Source organism: Drosophila takahashii, chromosome 2R (assembly GCF_030179915.1).
Source record: "Drosophila takahashii strain IR98-3 E-12201 chromosome 2R, DtakHiC1v2, whole genome shotgun sequence".
NCBI classification, from domain to species: Eukaryota; Metazoa; Arthropoda; class Insecta; order Diptera; family Drosophilidae; genus Drosophila; species Drosophila takahashii.
The window spans coordinates 34,452,646-34,472,902 of NC_091679.1; the positions used below are offsets into that span (position 1 = coordinate 34,452,646).

The 20,257-nt window shown below is 48.4% G+C and overlaps 5 protein-coding genes across 5 annotated transcripts; 4 read left to right on the plus strand and 1 right to left on the minus strand.

Annotated features, from left to right (window-relative positions):
- The first annotated feature begins 347 nt into the window (after positions 1-347).
- On the plus strand, positions 348-4,023 carry Orc1 (origin recognition complex subunit 1). Its single transcript, XM_017159421.3, has 3 exons — positions 348-1,805; positions 1,868-2,740; positions 3,217-4,023. The coding sequence occupies exons 1-3, from the start codon at positions 482-484 to the stop codon at positions 3,807-3,809; spliced, it is 2,790 nt and encodes a 929-aa protein (XP_017014910.3). The 5' UTR covers positions 348-481; the 3' UTR covers positions 3,810-4,023.
- PIG-G (phosphatidylinositol glycan anchor biosynthesis class G) lies at positions 3,922-7,179 on the minus strand. Its single transcript, XM_017159422.3, has 7 exons — positions 6,933-7,179; positions 6,305-6,866; positions 6,118-6,248; positions 5,839-6,053; positions 5,566-5,780; positions 4,776-5,506; positions 3,922-4,716 (listed from the first exon to the last, which is right to left on the minus strand). The coding sequence occupies exons 1-7, from the start codon at positions 7,094-7,096 to the stop codon at positions 3,948-3,950; spliced, it is 2,787 nt and encodes a 928-aa protein (XP_017014911.3). The 5' UTR covers positions 7,097-7,179; the 3' UTR covers positions 3,922-3,947.
- Positions 7,180-7,373: 194 nt separating this feature from the next.
- On the plus strand, positions 7,374-9,362 carry LOC108069424 (uncharacterized). The gene is made up of 3 exons (XM_017159507.3): positions 7,374-7,886; positions 7,943-8,299; positions 8,357-9,362. The coding sequence occupies exons 1-3, from the start codon at positions 7,461-7,463 to the stop codon at positions 9,308-9,310; spliced, it is 1,737 nt and encodes a 578-aa protein (XP_017014996.3). The 5' UTR covers positions 7,374-7,460; the 3' UTR covers positions 9,311-9,362.
- A 383-nt stretch (positions 9,363-9,745) lies between these two features.
- On the plus strand, positions 9,746-11,933 carry LOC108069415 (uncharacterized). The gene is made up of 4 exons (XM_017159498.3): positions 9,746-10,173; positions 10,241-10,495; positions 10,559-10,924; positions 10,982-11,933. The coding sequence occupies exons 1-4, from the start codon at positions 9,874-9,876 to the stop codon at positions 11,822-11,824; spliced, it is 1,764 nt and encodes a 587-aa protein (XP_017014987.3). The 5' UTR covers positions 9,746-9,873; the 3' UTR covers positions 11,825-11,933.
- Positions 11,934-12,042: 109 nt separating this feature from the next.
- On the plus strand, positions 12,043-14,346 carry az2. The gene is made up of 3 exons (XM_017159496.3): positions 12,043-12,585; positions 12,657-13,019; positions 13,077-14,346. The coding sequence occupies exons 1-3, from the start codon at positions 12,043-12,045 to the stop codon at positions 14,097-14,099; spliced, it is 1,929 nt and encodes a 642-aa protein (XP_017014985.3). The 3' UTR covers positions 14,100-14,346.
- The last annotated feature ends 5,911 nt before the right edge of the window (positions 14,347-20,257 follow it).

The window sequence follows — 20,257 nt, forward strand, 5'->3', positions numbered from 1 at the left end:
TTGCATGGGGGCTGATCGAGGTCTGGATTTTGGTTTAGGATAAGGCTTATCTAAATAGAAATGAGCCTAAAAAAGATCGAATAATGAAATTTAGACACCCTGTTTAGGTCTTCTGGGATGTTTTAAAACCATTTTGATTCGCTGAAGCCAAGAAGTCCCGAGAAGAAACATTAGTCATAGGGAAATCCTACTGTATTAATAAATAAACCTTTTTTTCAATTTAACGGTTTCTTTCAAATTCAAACTGATCAAATTTACACCATGTGGCAACCTTCTTGGCGCGCAAAAATGAGTTGGCAGCCCTCTCGCTGTTATTTCCGGTGTTGTAAAACGCCGTTGGTGGAATTGCGCCAAAAACGGTAAACAGCGCGGCAAGCTGATCGAAAAAAAGGGAGGAGCGAGTCGCAGTGCCACAAAAACCCAATTAAATTACTGCTGACGTCGGCGAATTGTCAAATAACTGATAGCGAATCGCAGTGCGATGGCTAACAAAGAGAACTCCCGCATTGTGGGACAGCAGGTGAAGTGGATCGGAGCGCACGAAGCCCAGCAGCAGCCAGCAGTGAAGAGTCTGGAGCACAAGAACGTCTACTTCTACCAGAAGTGCATCTACGGACCGCTGACCCTGACCGTCGGCGACTTCATACTGGTGTCCAATGCGGACGCACCGGAGCCGGACACAGTGAGCGGATGCGACGTCGCCCGGATCCTGCACATGTACGAGCTGCGCGAGGTGACCGATCGCGAAACGTGCCGCGCCATCGTCCAGTGGTACTCCTGGCCCAGGGCCATTCCCCACCAGAAATTCGACGACGACGACGTGGCCATCGACTTTAGCCTGGAGGTGATCGAGGAGCATCGCCCCTACGACAACGACGTGGCCCTCGGCGCCATCTACCGCAAGTGCATCGTCCTGGAGGGCAGCACTCAGTCCTCCGCCCAGGAGATCCTCAGCCGCCACTCCAACTCCAGCCACAAGCTGAAGTCCACCGCCTGCCCGATGTTCGTCAGCCGCTACAGGTTCGTCAAGGTGAAGCGGAGCTACCGCTTGATTCCACTGGAAATCCACCTGGAGCAGCCGGAGGAGAAGCCACGTGCATCGCGGAAGTCACTAACTGCCCACAAGGAATCCAAGCGATCGGCCTCCGCCCGCAAGAATGAAGCAGTTGCAGGCGAAGAAGGAGCCGGCACTGTGGAGAAGCGACGACGTGCCTCCATGGCGGCCGCCAGTTCCGTGGAGTTCGTCGATGTCAGCTACTTCAATTGCGAGAACAAGGTGTCGCCCATCAAGATCGTGGGCGGACGCAGCGTGGTGCGGCTGTCGGAGAAGAAGAAGACGGCCGCTCCCGAAATCAATGCCAACTATCTGCCGGCTTCGCCGCTAACCGAGAAGAACGCCAAGGTGGAGACACCCAAATCCCGGGCTTCGGCCGCTCGCCGCAACCTTAATCTCAGCCTGGATCGCGGAGCGGATAGCACAGCCGACTCGGACTGCCTGAACTACTCGATTGTCCAGCAGACGCCCGATCCCAAGACGCCGTCCAATGACATGAAGATCAAGCTGCGCCTGTCGGAGAGAAGGCGTTCGGTGCGCCTTGCCTCCTTGGATGCAGATCCTCTGTCGCTCGAGGAGCCCGCGGAGGCACCCAGCACCCAGGGACGCAAGCGACTGGGCGTGACCAATGGCGATATCTACCAAACGCCCACCAAGAAATCCAAGGAGCCACTGGAACAAGCTGCAGGCAACGAAAAGACGCCCTCGACAAGGCGTAAAAGTATCCTTAAATCAGCCACCAGTCGATTGGGTGAGTTAAAGATCATACGCTAATCGAGTATATTTATCTAAGAATATTATTTCCTCATTTAGCTGAAGGCACGCCCAGACGCAGTATTCATCTGTCCAACATTGTGGAGCAGCGTGTGTTCAAGGACGATGAGATTATATCCACTCCGAAGAGAGGACGGGCCAAGAAGACCGTTCAGGACGAGGACGAGGACTACTCGCCGAAAAAGTCCGTTCAGAAGACGCCCACGCGATCGCGTCGTTCGAGCACCACAACCAAAGTAGCAACGACTCCCAGCAAGGCGACTCCCAAAGCAACCCCAATGACGCCCTCGCAGAAGATGAAGAAGATCCGGGCCGGCGAAATAAGTCCCAGCATGCAGCAGCGCACCGATCGACCGGCAAAGGACTCCAGCAAATCGGAACTGCAGCTGGCTCGCGAGCAGCTTCACGTGTCTGTGGTGCCGAAGAGTCTGCCCTGCCGCGAACGGGAGTTCGAGAACATTTACGCCTTCCTGGAGGGCAAGATCCAGGACCAGTGCGGCGGCTGCATGTACGTGTCCGGAGTTCCGGGCACTGGCAAAACGGCCACTGTGACCGGAGTCATTCGCACCCTGCAGCGGCTGGCCAATCAGAACGAGCTGCCCGCCTTTGAGTTCCTCGAGATCAACGGGATGCGGCTGACGGAGCCGCGACAGGCCTACGTGCAGATCTACAAACAGCTCACGGGCAAGACTGTCTCCTGGGAGCAGGCACACTCCTTGCTGGAGAAACGATTCACGACTCCGGCACCGCGTAGAGTTACCACGGTGCTGCTGGTCGATGAGCTGGACATCTTGTGCAACCGGCGGCAGGATGTCGTCTATAACCTGCTCGACTGGCCCACCAAGTCGGCGGCCAAACTGGTGGTGGTCACCATTGCCAACACCATGGATTTGCCCGAGCGCCTGCTAATGGGTGAGTGTTACTAATAGAGCCCTGCATGAATGAATTCAATGAATTATTTTGAATTTTTGTTTGTTTTATATGAATGAATTAATTAGAATTTTGAGTTTAATAGAATTGAATTAATTAGAATTTTGAGTTTAATAGAATTGAATGAATGAATGTCATGAATTCCGAAGTAATTTAAACGACAATTTCTTTTGAAGAAGAAAGGGCCATAATTTTGTGGTTAAATCTTCCTGAATTTTATCTACTATGCAGTTAACATTGATTTGTTAAAAATTCTCCACTTTTTGTTCTCAAAGGAAAGCACAAAAAAAAATGTCAAATTAAAAAAATTCATAAAAATTATTCAATCAATTCGCAATGAATTAGAATAACATTCAATTTATTTCACATAGAATTAAATTAAACAGGGCTCTAGTTACTGTACAAACTGGAATAGAATTTATAAGAATCAATCCTCTAACTCCATAATATCTTTTCAGGCAAAGTCACCTCTCGTCTTGGACTCACCCGACTCACGTTTCAACCGTATAGCCACAAGCAGCTGCAGGAGATCGTCACAGCCCGTCTGGGAGGTTCGGAGGCTTTTAAGGGCGAGGCCGTGCAGCTTGTGGCTCGCAAAGTGGCCGCCGTATCCGGTGATGCTCGACGAGCTCTGGACATTTGTAGGCGGGCCACAGAAGTCGCCGATACGGCTCAGGTGAAGTGCGTGACCATGCTGCACGTCCAGCAGGCATTGGCCGAGATGATAGCCAGTGCCAAGGTGCAGGCCATCAAGAACTGTTCGCGGCTGGAGCAGATCTTTCTGCAGGCGGTGGCTTCGGAAGTTACGCGCACGGGAGTCGAGGAAACGACCTTCATGGGCGTCTATCTGCAGGTGGAGACAATCGCCGCCTTCATGGGTGTCACCTTACCGCCACCCGGTCGTTGCCTTCGCCTATGCGCCAAGCTGGGCGCCGAGCGACTCATCATAAGCGAGCATTCCCGTAATGATCTCTTTCAGAAAATTCTGCTCAACGTCAGTGCTGATGATATTCACTATGCACTTCGAGTTGGAGAGGTGGCGGCTAACTAAAAGAGAATTTTTAGGCAAATTTTCCAAAATCAAGATCAAATTTTTATGTTTGCCCCTCCCTACTTTTTAAATTAATCACTTATTAGTTAATTAACCACAACATTGTGATAGCTTAAGCGTTTTTAAATTATTTCTTATTTAAGCGTCATGTTTAAACAATTTAAAGTACAAACTCGTTACTAAAAATACCAAATAGAACACCAGCACAGTGTAACAGTCGTAGAGTACTTTGGGTGAAAAGACGGAATAGATGAAGAGGTGGTAGCGGAAGCCGAGCATCAGGAGGAGGTAGAACGCCGCCGGCAGCATGATGAGTGCGGCATATAGCGGAGCTATCAGCGAATCTGCGGCTATGGAGTAAGGCGGCTGCAGCTGCATGATGCCCACACTGCGCAGATCCGAGCGCAACGTGTGCACAATTAGATAGAGGAATGCATGAATCTCAGCACTGTAAGTGTTGAGGGTAACGAAGAGGGCCACAATCGAGGGATTGTAGCTCGTTTGCCCAATGTAACCGGGCGTCAGGTCAATCGTGGACAAGCTGTTTGAGTTGCCCTGGTAGAAAAAGAACATCCTGGCCAGGAATATGGTCATGATGATCTTGTACACATGCACCACGCGCACGGAGAACTTTCGGGCACTGGTGCCGAAAACATCGCACAGCTTGTAGGTTTGCTGCAGGGCCACGAGGAGTACGGGCAACAGGAGAATATTCTGCACCTTCTGCAGCAGAGCAGCCAGCAGCAGGGAGCTGCTGAGGTTCGTCTGGAGCAGCTGCAACAACACACTTGTGGGCGGCACCTCGCCGAAGCTTTGCGTTTGCGGCAGTGCCGCCCGATAGCCCAGCACTAGAACCAAGGCCAGGCAGCACCAGAAGATCACCAGCGTGGGCACCATTAGCTTTGAACTGGAAATTGGGAGAGTTATTAGTTAAGGTCCGGGAAATATATGCAGATTTAAACCTACGCGATATGCGGCGGCACCTCGAAGAAATGCACCTGGCCGTTGAGCCCGCGAAAGCAGTAAACCATAAACAAAGCTGCTCCGCTGGCCACCGACTGCGGCAATTGGTTGTGACGATGCAGGCGCGCCCAAAGCAACAGCAGTGAGAATATCACGATGGTGCTCCGAATTGCCTGTAGCCTGTGGTTGTAGCGCATCAATGTGAGCAGCATAAGCATGACAAACACCTTGCGCATTTGCCACAGGCACGTAGAAGCAATGGTGTACAGATGGCGGCCATCCAGTTCCACATTGGTTTTGGTGATGCGCCGTCGCAGAGTTCGGAATGCTGTCAGCAGGATGAGGGTATTGCCCAGGTAATACCAGGTCTTGTATTCGTACTCAATGAACGAAGAGGAACCAAGGGTCAAGGTGCGAATAGCAAAACAAGCTAGCAGAGGTAGTGGCAGCGGAATGGAGATCCTTAGGCGACGCGTGTATATCGGAGGCAATGCAATCTTCAGCAGCGCCTGCGCCACATCGATTGTAAGATAAACAGCAATGGATATGGGTACCATTAGCAGAATACTATCGAGAGTAGAACTAGTTAGGATGATATCCAAGGCATGACTAGTCACATTTAAGAGGACAGCCGCAATAACAGAAACCAACAGTTGCCCTGGCTTAAGTCTGTCCAGCTGAAGCTGTTCGGTGAGATCCAAGAACAAGACGCTGAGCAAAATATGTAGGGATGTCTGAAAGATAAAGGCCACTTTAATATTACACAGCTTTTTAAGGTAAACGAATAACTTACCGCCGTGGTCAAAGCTAATCCTAGGGCTATAAATCCGTAGTCAAACTTCACCAGGGATTCGGAGAGCAGGCCGGAAATCTCCCGAGCAACCCGCATATAATTGAGCTTGGCATTCTGGTAGTAAACCTGACTAGCTCCACCTCCATCACCTTCTCTTAAAGGATGCAGCAGCTTCTTGTGCAACAAGGTGGCATTCTGATACCAGGTGTAGTAATCTGGAGGATCAATAACCAAAGATTTATAGAAATCAACGCAGGAGGACCTTCGTCTCACCGCTCCGATGGACTCTGTCGTGGCCAAACTTAACGCGCGCCTTGTTGAGCAAATGGTGGGCATTGTAGAAGTAGGCGTACATCTGGTGTTCCAGTGACAGCGATTGCAGCATCTCTGGTATCAGGCAGCCAATGGATTGAGTTGGTATCTCGACAGACAGAAGCACTGAAAGAGTGGGCGCCATGTCGATTTGGTTGTATCGTTTAGGGCTCGATCTATAAACCATAAATTAAATTCTGATAAGGCTATATGTTTTCTATATTGCTTTTAAGGGCTTACGTGGCCTTGCTGCAATTGTTGGAATACAGATATAGGGGCACCATGGTTTCAGCCGGAGTATTTCCGCCATGTCCTCCGCCATCGGCCATGCCATGATCCCCAGTTAGCATGAGCAAATAGTTGGGTAAGCTCTGTAGAAAAAAGGATTGCTTAGTTTTCCCCAATCTTAAGATATTTACTAACTCACCTTGGGATGATCCAAGATCTTCTGCACCACCTCATCCATTTCCTTCAGCTTGAGGGGCACCCTCGGACTCTCACTGCCCTCGACATGACCAATGTGATCCAGTCCCAAGTAGTGTAGGATCAGCAGAGACCAGTCGCTCAGCAGCAACTCCGTCTCCAGTGTCTTGGTCACATTGCGATCGCCCTCGTAGAAGTCGTTTACATAGAAGGAATCATGGTTCTCGGCATGCCGCGTGAACTCGCTGGGGAAGAGCCGCACCCAGGTGTGGTCACCGGCAAAGGAGACGATCTTATTCCTGTTTTTCAGGCGGTGCAGCAAGGAGTCCTGCAGCTGCTCCGTGTGGCCAATATTCAGGGCAATGTCGATGAAGTTCGACAGGGTGCCGGTGGTGATGCTCTTCAGGCGTGGCATTGTCACCGTCGGTATGTCCACATGGAGGGTGAGCCTCTCGCAGGCCCTGGAATGAGCCACCGGCATAGACGTGGCACTGGGGAAATCATCGCGCAGCGCATCGACCAGGAACAGTATGAAGAAGTCGTAGGCCGGTGGCGGTGGCGTCAGTCTGAAAAATGGGTTAACGAGCGTTATCGCAGGCTTATCTCACGGTACAATCTACTCCGGAACTCACTCAACGCCGTGCAATGTGGTGGGCCGGTCTTCTGGGACGCTGCTCTGGTCCTCCGCCACCGAATAGGAGGCCGGAAAGAAGCCGATCAGAAAGAGCACCGCGCCGCAGAGGAACAGCGTGAGCATGCCGATGGTGTAAACCAGCCGACTTTTGTGCTGCTCCATCTTCTTGTTTTCATCGAAAGTGCTGCGCCGCTCCAAAAACCACAACACGGAAAATTTGCCGCCTGTCAGCTGGGGGAGCAAAATGTAAACACTGGCCAATCGATAGGTGCAGAGCTATCGATAGGCGATAAGACAGTGCTTCAGGGGCGTAGGCGTTACCCTTTTACTCAATATTTTAATATTATTACTTAATAATATAAAATTAATTAATAATTATTTCATATAAAATTAAGTAATCCATAAAAATGTGGAAAAAATAGGAAGGACATTCACGACCCCCCTTAAACCATTTCTGACTACGCCCATAGCCCTACAATTAATCGGGATATAAACAAACGCCTTTGGTTCTTGCTCTTAACGTAAAATGGAAACTTGCGGCATTATTTGTGTGAGCGGGGACTACGAAAAGTTCCGGATGCGCTGCTCCCACTGCCCCACGGATGTGGAGGTGGCCCAGTGGCAGGAGTTCGTTTTGCACATCCGGAACATGCATAGCAAAGTGAAGATCACCAAAGACGAGGACGAAATGGTTAAGGACATTGTGGAGCCTGAGAAGGTGCAGCCCGCAAAGGAACCACAAACTGAAGACCTTAAAACCGAGGAAACTGATGTGAAATCGGAGGAGGAGTTCAATATGGAGGTGGAAACAGTTGATTCATCGATTTACGCGACCGAGGAGTCCGAGTCTGGTTCCTCAGAGGCTTCGGATCACGAGGATTCCGACCAGGAGGGTAAACCTAGAGAGGAAACCATAGAAGAAGTGGATTCAAAATCTGCGCCCACATACAAGGTATACTTATATATTACACACAAATGAGCTAAACTAATATCCGTATTGATCATCAGTTCAATCCATCCTTCTATCGACGGGATCCTCGCTCGAGGAGGTTGATAGAGATCTACAAAACACACCCATGCCTCTGGAATCCCTCTGACGGCAACTACAAGGAGCCCAGCAAATGCAAGGAGGCCCTGAAGGAGATGCTGGCTGATTTGGAGGCAACGGTGGGCTTGTTCTTGAACGAGATCAGCCTGAAGCTGGCCATCAAGAAGCTTCACATGCAGTTCAACATCGTCCACAAGCGAGTGCTCGCCGGAAAACTAAAACCCAAGTCCTTCGTCTTCAGTATTTATACTTTATGCAGCTTCCTGAAGGCCAACATGGAGGAAGGGGAGGAGAGTTACAGCACTGAAAAGATCAAGGCAAGTACTAAAGATTGTTAATATTATTCCCGATTAAGAGCTTTACTTTGTTTCCAGCTGGATTTCTCCAAGAAAAACAAGCTGACCACCGGCCTGATAGAGATGTATGCCAACTTTCCCCAGCTGTACGACCCTGCGCACAAGGAGTTCTCGAACATTAACTCCCGCAAACAGGCCTACGAGAGCCTGGCAGCGGATATATCGGTGCCCAATCAGGACATCAACAGCGATGACATTTACCTCGCCATCCAGAATCTGCGCCAGTGGTACTACAAGAACACCAAGCACAACATAAGTGCTGAAAGCGGGTCCGAGAAGTTTTACCTGGAGGTGTGCCGCTTTCTGCCACCGAAGCTGTTCAGGCAGCGGCTGGTCTGCGAGATCTGCGAACAGGTCACCTTCTCGGATCCCGTCCTGCAGTCGCACATCTTCAAGGCGCACAACATCGGTGAGCTGCCCTTTAAGTGCTCGCAGTGCGACCGGAGCTTTGAGACACGTGGCGAATTGGTGATTCACACCAAGCGCACCCACATCGGCAAGACGCAGAAGTGCACCCACTGCGAGATGACATTTTCCGTGTCCTCGGACCTGGAGCTGCACATCCGCACGCATACGGGTCACAAGCCCTTCATCTGCGAGCACTGCGGCAAGGCCTTTCGGCTCAGATCGCAAATGACGGTCCATGTCAATGCCATTCACGCCCAAATAAGGCCCTACAAGTGCGATATGTGTCCCAAGGACTTCAAGAGAAAGGTCCACCTCACGGACCATGTCAAGGCGCATCTCAACATTCGCGATAAAATCTGCAACGTGTGCGGCAAGGGTTTCTCTAGCTGCCATTCGCTGATTCGCCATCGGCAGATTCATTCCGAGGTCAAGAAGTTCGTGTGCAAGCTCTGCGACGCCAGGTTCTCCCAGTTTGTGGGTCTCAATAGCCACATGAAACGCACTCACAACATCGTTCGCAACAATGCGCAAGCTGCAAATGAGGCAGGCGAATCCGACCACTGAATTTAAATAACTTCATTTAAAAAATAGAGTTTAAAATAAAATCGTATTCTTAAAAACAGTAGGAAAGCCAAATTTTATAGACTTTCTTTATGTAGTGACTTAAGAAAAGTTTAAATGGTAAACTGAAGTTGAAATTAATTTTTTCTGAAATTATTGTTCGTATTTTTCTACAACGTTAAAAGTTTGAACTTCAAACATATTTTTAAATACTAATTTTTCAAACATTTTTAACGTTTTTTTCATTTGTGTAATGCAAGTTCTGAAGACAAGCTAGCCCTGTGCTAAAATATGTATTTAAACAATTATTTCGAAATTGTATTCATCCAATACAACAGCTATAAAAAAAACCCACAAAATTGTATTTTTAAACCTTAATTTGAATAAATTATTTCGATAGTCGTTGTTACTTTTTGCGATAGTCCGTTCGATAGACAATACAGATGATAGCATTTTTTCGCTGTCCAACACCAAACGCTAAACATTTTTACCGTCGTAAATAAACGAGAATTTCGTCAAAAAAAAGGAATTTTCCAATCTGCGGTGGATTCAGAGGCAACAACACCATGATGGAGGTGTGTGGCAGTGTGCTTACCAACTCCAGGTACGAGTTGTTCCGGTTGAAGTGCATCTACTGCACAATAGAGAGCGAGCTAAAGGACTGGGAGCTGTTCATTGTCCATGTGAAGACGGCCCACTATTGCGAGGAGGAGGACACTAAGATCAGCGAAACCAAGCAGGAGTCGCAAGAGATGTTCGTTGCCGTCGATGCCTCCGATCCCGCCATAGCCTATGGTCCGGATGAGTTATTTGAGGTGATCGAAGACAACAATGCGGAGGAAAAATGGGTGCTAGCTGATGCCAATGTAAGGCCCGGAAATTGCTAGAAAAATGGTAACCAATAAATATAAGATTCTTTAATGTCTTCCATAGGATTTTCAGTACGTGGAAGAAGCCACCGCTTGGTCGGACCCCAATGCCGATTACCAACCATATGGGTCTCAGGAAACAACCCCAAAGGAAACCATGAAAATGGAAGAGTCATCTCAAAACCACATCCCCTTAAGCAATGATCAAGATGACGGCGAGTGTAGTGATTTTTACGTGTCTGAGGATGACGTAGCACCGCCAAAGAAACGTCCGGTGGGACGTCCGCCCAGGCGAACGAGACCTGGACAGGTTTTCAAGGTAAGTACCAACACCCATTTATCTGGAAATCATCAAATTAATCCAAATACTTGACTCTTTCAGTTCAAAGTGTCGTTTATTCGAAGCAATCCCCGTGTGCTGCACCTCATTCATGCCTACAAGGAGCATCCCTGCCTATGGAATCCCTCGCATGAGAACTACCAGGATGAGGAGGCGCACAACATGGCCTATGAGGCAATCATGGAACGCATGGACCGCCGGGCCAATGTTCTCTTCACCGTGGAGGAGCTGAAGAAAACCATCGAGCAGCTGCACATCCAGTACACGTTGGCCCTGGAGACCAAACAAAAGGGCAAGCTGGTTGGCCTGGCGGAGCGTTACTTTGCCAAGTGCGAATACCTCAGTGTGGCGCCCAGCATAACTCCCAAAGAGAACGAGGAGGAGGACGACGACTTGATTGTTATTAAGGTATAAACAACCCTTATTGCATTTAATTGATTTCTAACCGAACCCCTAAAACTACAGCTAAACTTTAAGGAGGAAAACCTGGTCACCACCTCTTTCATAGAGACCTATGCCAACTATCCGGGGCTCTACAACCCCGACCTGGCCGAGTTCACTTCGGTGGAGGCGCGCGCCAATGCGTACCGACGTTTGGCCAAGGAATTTCAGCCAGTGGTGAAGGCCAACGAGACGGACGTTTATATTGCGGTCAACAAGCTCCGCCGTTGGCTGTACGATGCCATGCGCCGCCTCAGATCGAAGGAGTTGATCCAGAAGTGCTGCCAGCAGGAGGTGCAGTATCTGCGCATGTGCAGCTTCCTGCCCGCCAAGGGTTCCGAGAGCTCGGTGCTGTACTGCGACTACTGCGAGAAGCGCTTCCACGGCGACTACAACCTGCGGGTGCACATCTTCAAGGCGCACCAGGTGGGCGACCTGCCCTACCTCTGCTCCCTCTGTCCGAGGCGCTTCGACCGGCAGGTGGACATGGACCGCCACAAGCTGCGCACGCACTTCGAGCGAAAGCTGAGGTGCCAGTACTGCAACAAAAGCTTCGCCGTGGACAACGACCTTAAGGTGCACGTGCTCATCCATACGGGCGAGAGGCCTCACGTGTGCGACATCTGCGGCAAGACGTTCCGGCTCAAGCTGCTCCTAGACCACCACGTCAACGGGGTCCACCTGAACATTCGCCCCTACAGCTGCGACCTGTGCAGCAAGACCTTCCGCAAGAAGTTCGAGCTGGCCAACCACATTAAGGGCCACTTGAATATCCGTGATAAGAAGTGCGAGTACTGCGAGGCCACATTCTACGATCATTCATCGCTCTCCCGACATCGTCGTAGTCACAAGATGGGAATGAGTTAAACATCATCATTAATTTCAAAGCATTCAGAAGTTGTGCCGTTTTTTTAATTACTAGTAAAATCTCTTCATTTGTCTTAAAACCTGAAATAAACATTACGTATTTATCAAGCGTTTTTTATTTTTCTTACAAATTTTTGTAAATCATACATGCACTTTAGTAATAATTATTTAGAATATAAAAATACCCCAAAAAATCATTTTTTCCAAAATATGTTTATATGTTATCGATTTCTTATCAATGGAATTTCCCCGAGTGGTTTTCCAATACTGCAGCAGCAGGTGTTATCGATACATGGCGTTGTTGGCATTGGAATCTTTTTGTTTGTAAGCAAACCATGGTGATTTGCGGGAATATTCTGGCCAGGGACAACTACGAGCACTTTGTATTGACGTGTGCGCACCAAAATGATTGCCTCGTGGAGATGGAATTCGAGCGGTGGGCGGAGTTCATCCTGCACATCAAGCAGCACCTGGGGACGCATCCCAAAACGGAGGAGGACCTGTCTGCCTGCGAATTCCTTTCGGAAAGCGCCGAAAGCGAGTGCGGTGTTTCGCCGGCCAAGATCTTCATAATGGAGGAGCCACCGGAAGATTGCCTGGCCGAGGAAATGTTCGTTGACCTGCCCGCTTCCGCTTCATCTTCCTCCGAGGACGAGAGCGCCAGCGAAGAGGAGGAGGATGACGAGGTGGACTGCCCCTCAATGGCAGTCGACTGCCAACTGGGCACCAGCAATTCCACAACCTTCGCTCCCCTTTCCAAAGTAAGCAACTGTTGTTACCTGTAACCCAAATCAGCCACTCAATCAGACACTTTGCATCCCAATCCCGGCAGTTCAATCCCACGTTTTACCGACGCAGTCCACGGATCACCCAGTTCATCGAGCTGTACAAGCGGCACACCTGTCTCTGGGATCCGTCTGATGAGTCGTACAAGAACAGGCAGGTGCGCACAGCTGCCTACGAGGATTTGCTGGAGCAACTAAAGGCCACCGTTAACCTTAACCTGACGCCCTACAAGCTGAAGAAGTGCATTACCAGTCTGCACGCCCAGTATGCGGCGATTACGCGGCAGATGAAAACCCAGAAACTGACCAAGGTTCCACTGTATTACCATGGAAAATACGGCTTTCTGGCAGAGCGCGCCAGTCTGGAGGATGCAGACAGCGATGAGGACGAAGGCGATGGCAAAATAAAGGTGGGTTTGACTGGAGCATACTCTTCTTGTCACCTCTAACGTTTACCCCCTCGACAGCTAGTGTTCACGGAGGAGAATCGACTGACCACTCTGTTCATTGACCTGTACTCCAAGTTTCCCCATCTTTACGATCCGGCGCACAAGTACTTCTCCAATCTGAGTGAACGCAAGTCGTCGCTCATAGAGATCACAGACCTGCTGACTGCGGAGATGTCGCTGGGTCTGATCACGCACTACGATGTGTACGACAGTATTCAGAGCATGCGGCAGTGGTATTCGCGACGGATTAAAACCCTCACCGACGTGCAATCGGTGGGTCTATCCCTGGCCGAGAAGCGCTACATAGAGCGCTGCAAGAGCTTCATGCCCACCAAATCATTCCGCCAAAAGCTCAAATGTGCTGTTTGCGAGAACGCCTATAGCACAGATCACGCCCTGCAGGCCCATCAGTTCCGGGATCACAAAATGGGCGAGGGTGGCTGGTTTCGGTGCACGTTGTGCGAGCTTAATTTCGACCGAAGGTGCCACCTGCAGCAGCACATTCAGCGGGTGCACATGAGCAAGGCGTTTGCCTGCGACATCTGCGCCCGGAGCTTCGCATTCGGCAACCAGCTAGCCGTCCACAAACGCACCCACGACGAGAAGCACGTGGCCAAGCCGTTCGTCTGCGAGTTCTGTGGCAAGTCCTTCAAACAGAAGATCCAAATGACAACCCACGTGACGGCGGTGCACACCAAGATCCGGGCCTTCAAGTGTGACATGTGCCCTAAGGACTTTCTGACCAAGCGCGACCTCAAGGACCACGTGAAGGCGCACCTGAACATCCGCGACAAGGTGTGCGAGGTCTGCCAAAAGACCTTTACCAATGCCAACGCCCTGGTCAAGCACCGGCACATTCACAAGGAGAAGACCCTGCAGTGCGCCCTGTGCACGACGCGTTTTTCGGAGCGGGTTAGTCTGGGCGTCCACATGCGACGCACCCACAAGATCATTAAGAGCTCTTCCAAGGTGGCGGAAACGGCAGGCGATGCCATTTTTGCGCAAACATTCCCCAAGCCCCAAGACATTTCCAACAAATAAAAGATATTTACAAATAGGTATTATACGTATTATTATACCTCTTGACGGCACGCTGCACGCTGGTTGTGTAGATTAAAATCTTAAATAATAAATAAATCTTTCGGCATACTTAAGTCACAGACTTCTTTCTTCCAGCGAGCCGAATAAGACAATTTTATTAAGTCTATTTATGTTGTCGAATGTATAAACTATTTACAAATATTACAATTTGGGCCCAAAGCAGACATTACAATTTTGCATTTTACAATTGGAGCATTTTGTAATTGGAGCATTTTTTAATTGGAGTATTTTGTAATTGGAGCATATTGTAATATGGTCTAAGGCCCCTTTGACCATATTGTAATATTGGAGCATTTTGCGACTGGAGCATTTTAAGACTGGAGCATTTTGCGACTGGAGCATTTTGCCAATGGAGTATTTCGCGACTGGAGCATTTTGCCAATGGAGCATTTTGAGACTGGAGCATTTTGAGACTGGAGCATTTTGCGACTGGAGCATTTTGAGACTGGAGCATTTTGAGACTGGAGCATTTTGCGACTGGAGCATTTTGAGACTGGAGCATTTTGAGACTGGAGCATTTTGAGACTGGAGCATTTTGCGATTGGAGCATTTTGCGACTGGAGCATTTTGAGACTGGAGCATTTTGAGACTGGAGCATTTTGCGACTGGAGCATTTTGCGACTGGAGCATTTTGAGACTGAAGCATTTTGCGACTGGAGCATTTTGAGACTGGAGCATTTTGAGACTGGAGCATTTTGAGCCTGGAGCATTTTGTGACTGGAGCATTTTGAGACTAGAGCATTTTGTCAATGGAGCATTTTGCCAATGGAGCATTTTGCCAATGGAGCATTTTGCCAATGGAGCATTTTGAGACTGGAGCATTCTGAGACTGGAGCATTTTGAGACTGGAGCATTTTGCGACTGGAGCATTTTGAGACTGGAGCATTTTGCGACTGGAGCATTTTGCGACTGGAGCATTTTGAGACTGGAGCATTTTGCGACTGGAGCATTTTGCCAATGGAGCATTCTGAGACTGGAGCATTTTGAGACTGGAGCATTTTGCGACTGGAGCATTTTGCGACTGGAGCATTTTGAGACTGGAGCATTTTGCGACTGGAGCATTTTGCGACTGGAGCATTTTGAGACTGGAGCATTTTGCGACTGGAGCATTTTGCCAATGGAGCATTTTGAGACTGGAGCATTTTGCGACTGGAGCATTTTGAGACTGGAGCATTTTGCGATTGGAGCATTTTGCGACTGGAGCATTTTGCGAATGGAGCATTTTGCCAATGGAGCATTTTGAGACTGGAGCATTTTGAGACTGGAGCATTTTGAGACTGGAGCATTTTGCGACTGGAGCATTTTGCCAATGGAGCATTTTGCGACTGGAGCATTTTGAGACTGGAGCATTTTGTGACTGGAGCATTTTGCGACTGGAGCATTTTGCGACTGGAGCATTTTGAGACTGGAGCATTTTGAGACTGGAGCATTTTGAGACTGGAACATTTTGAGACTGGAGCATTTTGCGATTGGAACATTTTGCGACTGGAGCATTTTGAGACTGGAGCATTTTGTGACTGGAGCATTTTGCGACTGGAGCATTTTGCGACTGGAGCATTTTGCGACTGGAGCATTTTGAGACTGGAGCATTTTGAGACTGGAGCATTTTGAGACTGGAACATTTTGAGACTGGAGCATTTTGCGATTGGAACATTTTGCGACTGGAGCATTTTGAGACTGGAGCATTTTGCCAATGGAGCATTTTGCGACTGGAGCATTTTGCGACTGGAGCATTTTGCGATTGGAGCATTTTGCGACTGGAGCATTTTGAGACTGGAGCATTTTGCGACTGGAGCATTTTGAGACTGGAGCATTTTGAGACTGGAGCATTTTGAGACTGGAGCATTTTGCGACTGGAGCATTTTGAGACTGGAGCATTTTGAGACTGGAGCATTTTGAGACTGGAGCATTTTGAGACTGGAGCATTTTGCGACTGGAGCATTTTGAGACTGGAGCATTTTGAGACTGGAGCATTTTGAGACTGGAGCATTTTGAGACTGGAGCATTTTGCGACTGGAGCATTTTGCCAATGGAGCATTTTGCGACTGGAGCATTTTGAGACTGGAGCATTTTGTGACTGGAGCATTTTGCGACTGGAGCATTTTGCGACTGGAGCATTTTGAGACTGGAGCATTTTGAGACTGGAGCATTTTGAGACTGGAGCATTTTGAGACTGGAGCATTTTGAGACTGGAGCATTTTGAGACTGGAACATTTTGAGACTGGAGCATTTTGCGATTGGAACATTTTGCGACTGGAGCATTTTGAGACTGGAGCATTTTGTGACTGGAGCATTTTGCGACTGGAGCATTTTGCGACTGGAACATTTTGAGACTGGAGCATTTTGCGATTGGAACATTTTGCGACTGGAGCATTTTAAGACTGGAGCATTTTGTGACTGGAGCATTTTGCGACTGGAGCATTTTGAGACTGGAGCATTTTGCGACTGGAGCATTTTGAGACTGGAGCATTTTGAGACTGGAGCATTTTGCGACTGGAGCATTTTGAGACTGGAGCATTTTGAGACTGGAGCATTTTGAGACTGGAGCATTTTGCGATTGGAGCATTTTGCGACTGGAGCATTTTGAGACTGGAGCATTTTGAGACTGGAGCATTTTGCGACTGGAGCATTTTGCGACTGGAGCATTTTGAGACTGAAGCATTTTGCGACTGGAGCATTTTGAGACTGGAGCATTTTGAGACTGGAGCATTTTGAGCCTGGAGCATTTTGTGACTGGAGCATTTTGAGACTAGAGCATTTTGTCAATGGAGCATTTTGCCAATGGAGCATTTTGCCAATGGAGCATTTTGCCAATGGAGCATTTTGAGACTGGAGCATTCTGAGACTGGAGCATTTTGAGACTGGAGCATTTTGCGACTGGAGCATTTTGAGACTGGAGCATTTTGCGACTGGAGCATTTTGCGACTGGAGCATTTTGAGACTGGAGCATTTTGCGACTGGAGCATTTTGCCAATGGAGCATTCTGAGACTGGAGCATTTTGAGACTGGAGCATTTTGCGACTGGAGCATTTTGCGACTGGAGCATTTTGAGACTGGAGCATTTTGCGACTGGAGCATTTTGCGACTGGAGCATTTTGAGACTGGAGCATTTTGCGACTGGAGCATTTTGCCAATGGAGCATTTTGAGACTGGAGCATTTTGCGACTGGAGCATTTTGAGACTGGAGCATTTTGCGATTGGAGCATTTTGCGACTGGAGCATTTTGCTAATGGAGCATTTTGCCAATGGAGCATTTTGAGACTGGAGCATTTTGAGACTGGAGCATTTTGAGACTGGAGCATTTTGCGACTGGAGCATTTTGCCAATGGAGCATTTTGCGACTGGAGCATTTTGAGACTGGAGCATTTTGTGACTGGAGCATTTTGCGACTGGAGCATTTTGCGACTGGAGCATTTTGAGACTGGAGCATTTTGAGACTGGAGCATTTTGAGACTGGAACATTTTGAGACTGGAGCATTTTGCGATTGGAACATTTTGCGACTGGAGCATTTTGAGACTGGAGCATTTTGTGACTGGAGCATTTTGCGACTGGAGCATTTTGCGACTGGAGCATTTTGAGACTGGAGCATTTTGAGACTGGAGCATTTTGAGACTGGAACATTTTGAGACTGGAGCATTTTGCGATTGGAACATTTTGCGACTGGAGCATTTTGAGACTGGAGCATTTTGCCAATGGAGCATTTTGCGACTGGAGCATTTTGCGACTGGAGCATTTTGCGATTGGAGCATTTTGCGACTGGAGCATTTTGAGACTGGAGCATTTTGCGACTGGAGCATTTTGAGACTGGAGCATTTTGAGACTGGAGCATTTTGAGACTGGAGCATTTTGCGACTGGAGCATTTTGAGACTGGAGCATTTTGAGACTGGAGCATTTTGAGACTGGAGCATTTTGAGACTGGAGCATTTTGCGACTGGAGCATTTTGAGACTGGAGCATTTTGAGACTGGAGCATTTTGAGACTGGAGCATTTTGAGACTGGAGCATTTTGCGACTGGAGCATTTTGCCAATGGAGCATTTTGCGACTGGAGCATTTTGAGACTGGAGCATTTTGTGACTGGAGCATTTTGCGACTGGAGCATTTTGCGACTGGAGCATTTTGAGACTGGAGCATTTTGAGACTGGAGCATTTTGAGACTGGAACATTTTGAGACTGGAGCATTTTGCGATTGGAACATTTTGCGACTGGAGCATTTTGAGACTGGAGCATTTTGTGACTGGAGCATTTTGCGACTGGAGCATTTTGCGACTGGAGCATTTTGCGACTGGAGCATTTTGAGACTGGAGCATTTTGAGACTGGAGCATTTTGAGACTGGAACATTTTGAGACTGGAGCATTTTGCGATTGGAACATTTTGCGACTGGAGCATTTTGAGACTGGAGCATTTTGCCAATGGAGCATTTTGCGACTGGAGCATTTTGCGACTGGAGCATTTTGCGATTGGAGCATTTTGCGACTGGAGCATTTTGAGACTGGAGCATTTTGCGACTGGAGCATTTTGAGACTGGAGCATTTTGAGACTGGAGCATTTTGAGACTGGAGCATTTTGCGACTGGAGCATTTTGAGACTGGAGCATTTTGAGACTGGAGCATTTTGAGACTGGAACATTTTGAGACTGGAGCATTTTGCGATTGGAACATTTTGCGACTGGAGCATTTTGAGACTGGAGCATTTTGTGACTGGAGCATTTTGCGACTGGAGCATTTTGCGACTGGAGCATTTTGCGACTGGAGCATTTTGAGACTGGAGCATTTTGAGACTGGAGCATTTTGAGACTGGAACATTTTGAGACTGGAGCATTTTGCGATTGGAACATTTTGCGACTGGAGCATTTTGAGACTGGAGCATTTTGCGACTGGAGCATTTTGAGACTGGAGCATTTTGAGACTGGAGCATTTTGCGACTGGAGCATTTTGCCAATGGAGCATTCTGAGACTGGAGCATTTTGCGACTGGAGCATTTTGCGACTGGAGCATTTTGAGACTGGAGCATTCTGAGACTGGAGCATTTTGAGACTGGAGCATTTTGTCAATGGAGCATTTTGCCAATGAGCATTTTGAGACTGGAGCATTCTGAGACTGGAGCATTTTGAGACTGGAGCATTCTGAGACTGGAGCATTTTGAGACTGGAGCATTTTGTCAATGGAGCATTTTGCCAATGGAGCATTTTGAGACTGGAGCATTCTGAGACTGGAGCATTCTGAGACTGGAGCATTTTGAGACTGGAGCATTTTGCGACTGGAGCATTTTGTTAATGGAGCATTTTGAGACTGGAGCATTCTGAGACTGGAGCATTTTGAGACTGGAGCATTTTGAGACTGGAGCATTTTGCGACTGGAGCATTTTGCCAATGGAGCATTTTGCGACTGGAGCAGTTTGAGACTGGAGCATTTTGCGACTGCAGCATTCTGATACTGGAGCATTCTGAGACTGGAGCATTTTGAGACTGGAGCATTTTGCGACTGGAGCATTTTGCCAATGGAGCATTTTGCGACTGGAGCATTTTGCGACTGGAGCATTTTGCGACTGGAGCATTTTGCGACTGGAGCATTTTGAGACTGGAGCATTCTGAGACTGGAGCATTTTGAGACTGGAGCATTTTGTCAATGGAGCATTTTGCCAATGGAGCATTTTGAGACTGGAGCATTCTGAGACTGGAGCATTTTGCGACTGGAGCATTTTGCGACTGGAGCATTTTGAGACTGGAGCATTCTGAGACTGGAGCATTTTGAGACTGGAGCATTTTGTCAATGGAGCATTTTGCCAATGGAGCATTTTGAGACTGGAGCATTCTGAGACTGGAGCATTCTGAGACTGGAGCATTTTGAGACTGGAGCATTTTGCGACTGGAGCATTTTGTTAATGGAGCATTTTGAGACTGGAGCATTCTGAGACTGGAGCATTTTGAGACTGGAGCATTTTGAGACTGGAGCATTTTGAGACTGGAGCATTTTGAGACTGGAGCATTTTGCGACTGGAGCATTTTGAGACTGGAGCATTCTGAGACTGGAGCATTTTGAGACTGGAGCATTCTGAGACTGGAGCATTCTGAGACTGGAGCATTCTGAGACTGGAG

Bases quoted from the DNA above. Each gene is read 5' to 3' on its own strand.
- az2 (XM_017159496.3), top strand. From the start codon at position 12,043: ATGTTATCGATTTCTTATCAATGGAATTTCCCCGAGTGGTTTTCCAAT. The intron at 12,586-12,656 runs GTAAGCAACTGT...CAATCCCGGCAG, and splicing joins CCTTCGCTCCCCTTTCCAAA to TTCAATCCCACGTTTTACCG. The intron at 13,020-13,076 runs GTGGGTTTGACT...CCCCCTCGACAG, and splicing joins AAGGCGATGGCAAAATAAAG to CTAGTGTTCACGGAGGAGAA.
- LOC108069424 (XM_017159507.3), top strand. From the start codon at position 7,461: ATGGAAACTTGCGGCATTATTTGTGTGAGCGGGGACTACGAAAAGTTC. The intron at 7,887-7,942 runs GTATACTTATAT...ATTGATCATCAG, and splicing joins AATCTGCGCCCACATACAAG to TTCAATCCATCCTTCTATCG. The intron at 8,300-8,356 runs GCAAGTACTAAA...CTTTGTTTCCAG, and splicing joins ACAGCACTGAAAAGATCAAG to CTGGATTTCTCCAAGAAAAA.
- PIG-G (XM_017159422.3), bottom strand. From the start codon at position 7,096: ATGGAGCAGCACAAAAGTCGGCTGGTTTACACCATCGGCATGCTCACG. The intron at 6,054-6,117 runs GTAAGCCCTTAA...TATGGTTTATAG, and splicing joins AACAATTGCAGCAAGGCCAC to ATCGAGCCCTAAACGATACA. The intron at 5,507-5,565 runs GTAAGTTATTCG...TTTATCTTTCAG, and splicing joins GATTAGCTTTGACCACGGCG to ACATCCCTACATATTTTGCT.
- Orc1 (XM_017159421.3), top strand. From the start codon at position 482: ATGGCTAACAAAGAGAACTCCCGCATTGTGGGACAGCAGGTGAAGTGG. The intron at 1,806-1,867 runs GTGAGTTAAAGA...TTCCTCATTTAG, and splicing joins ATCAGCCACCAGTCGATTGG to CTGAAGGCACGCCCAGACGC. The intron at 2,741-3,216 runs GTGAGTGTTACT...ATATCTTTTCAG, and splicing joins GCCCGAGCGCCTGCTAATGG to GCAAAGTCACCTCTCGTCTT.
- LOC108069415 (XM_017159498.3), top strand. From the start codon at position 9,874: ATGATGGAGGTGTGTGGCAGTGTGCTTACCAACTCCAGGTACGAGTTG. The intron at 10,174-10,240 runs GTAAGGCCCGGA...TGTCTTCCATAG, and splicing joins GGGTGCTAGCTGATGCCAAT to GATTTTCAGTACGTGGAAGA. The intron at 10,925-10,981 runs GTATAAACAACC...CTAAAACTACAG, and splicing joins ACGACTTGATTGTTATTAAG to CTAAACTTTAAGGAGGAAAA.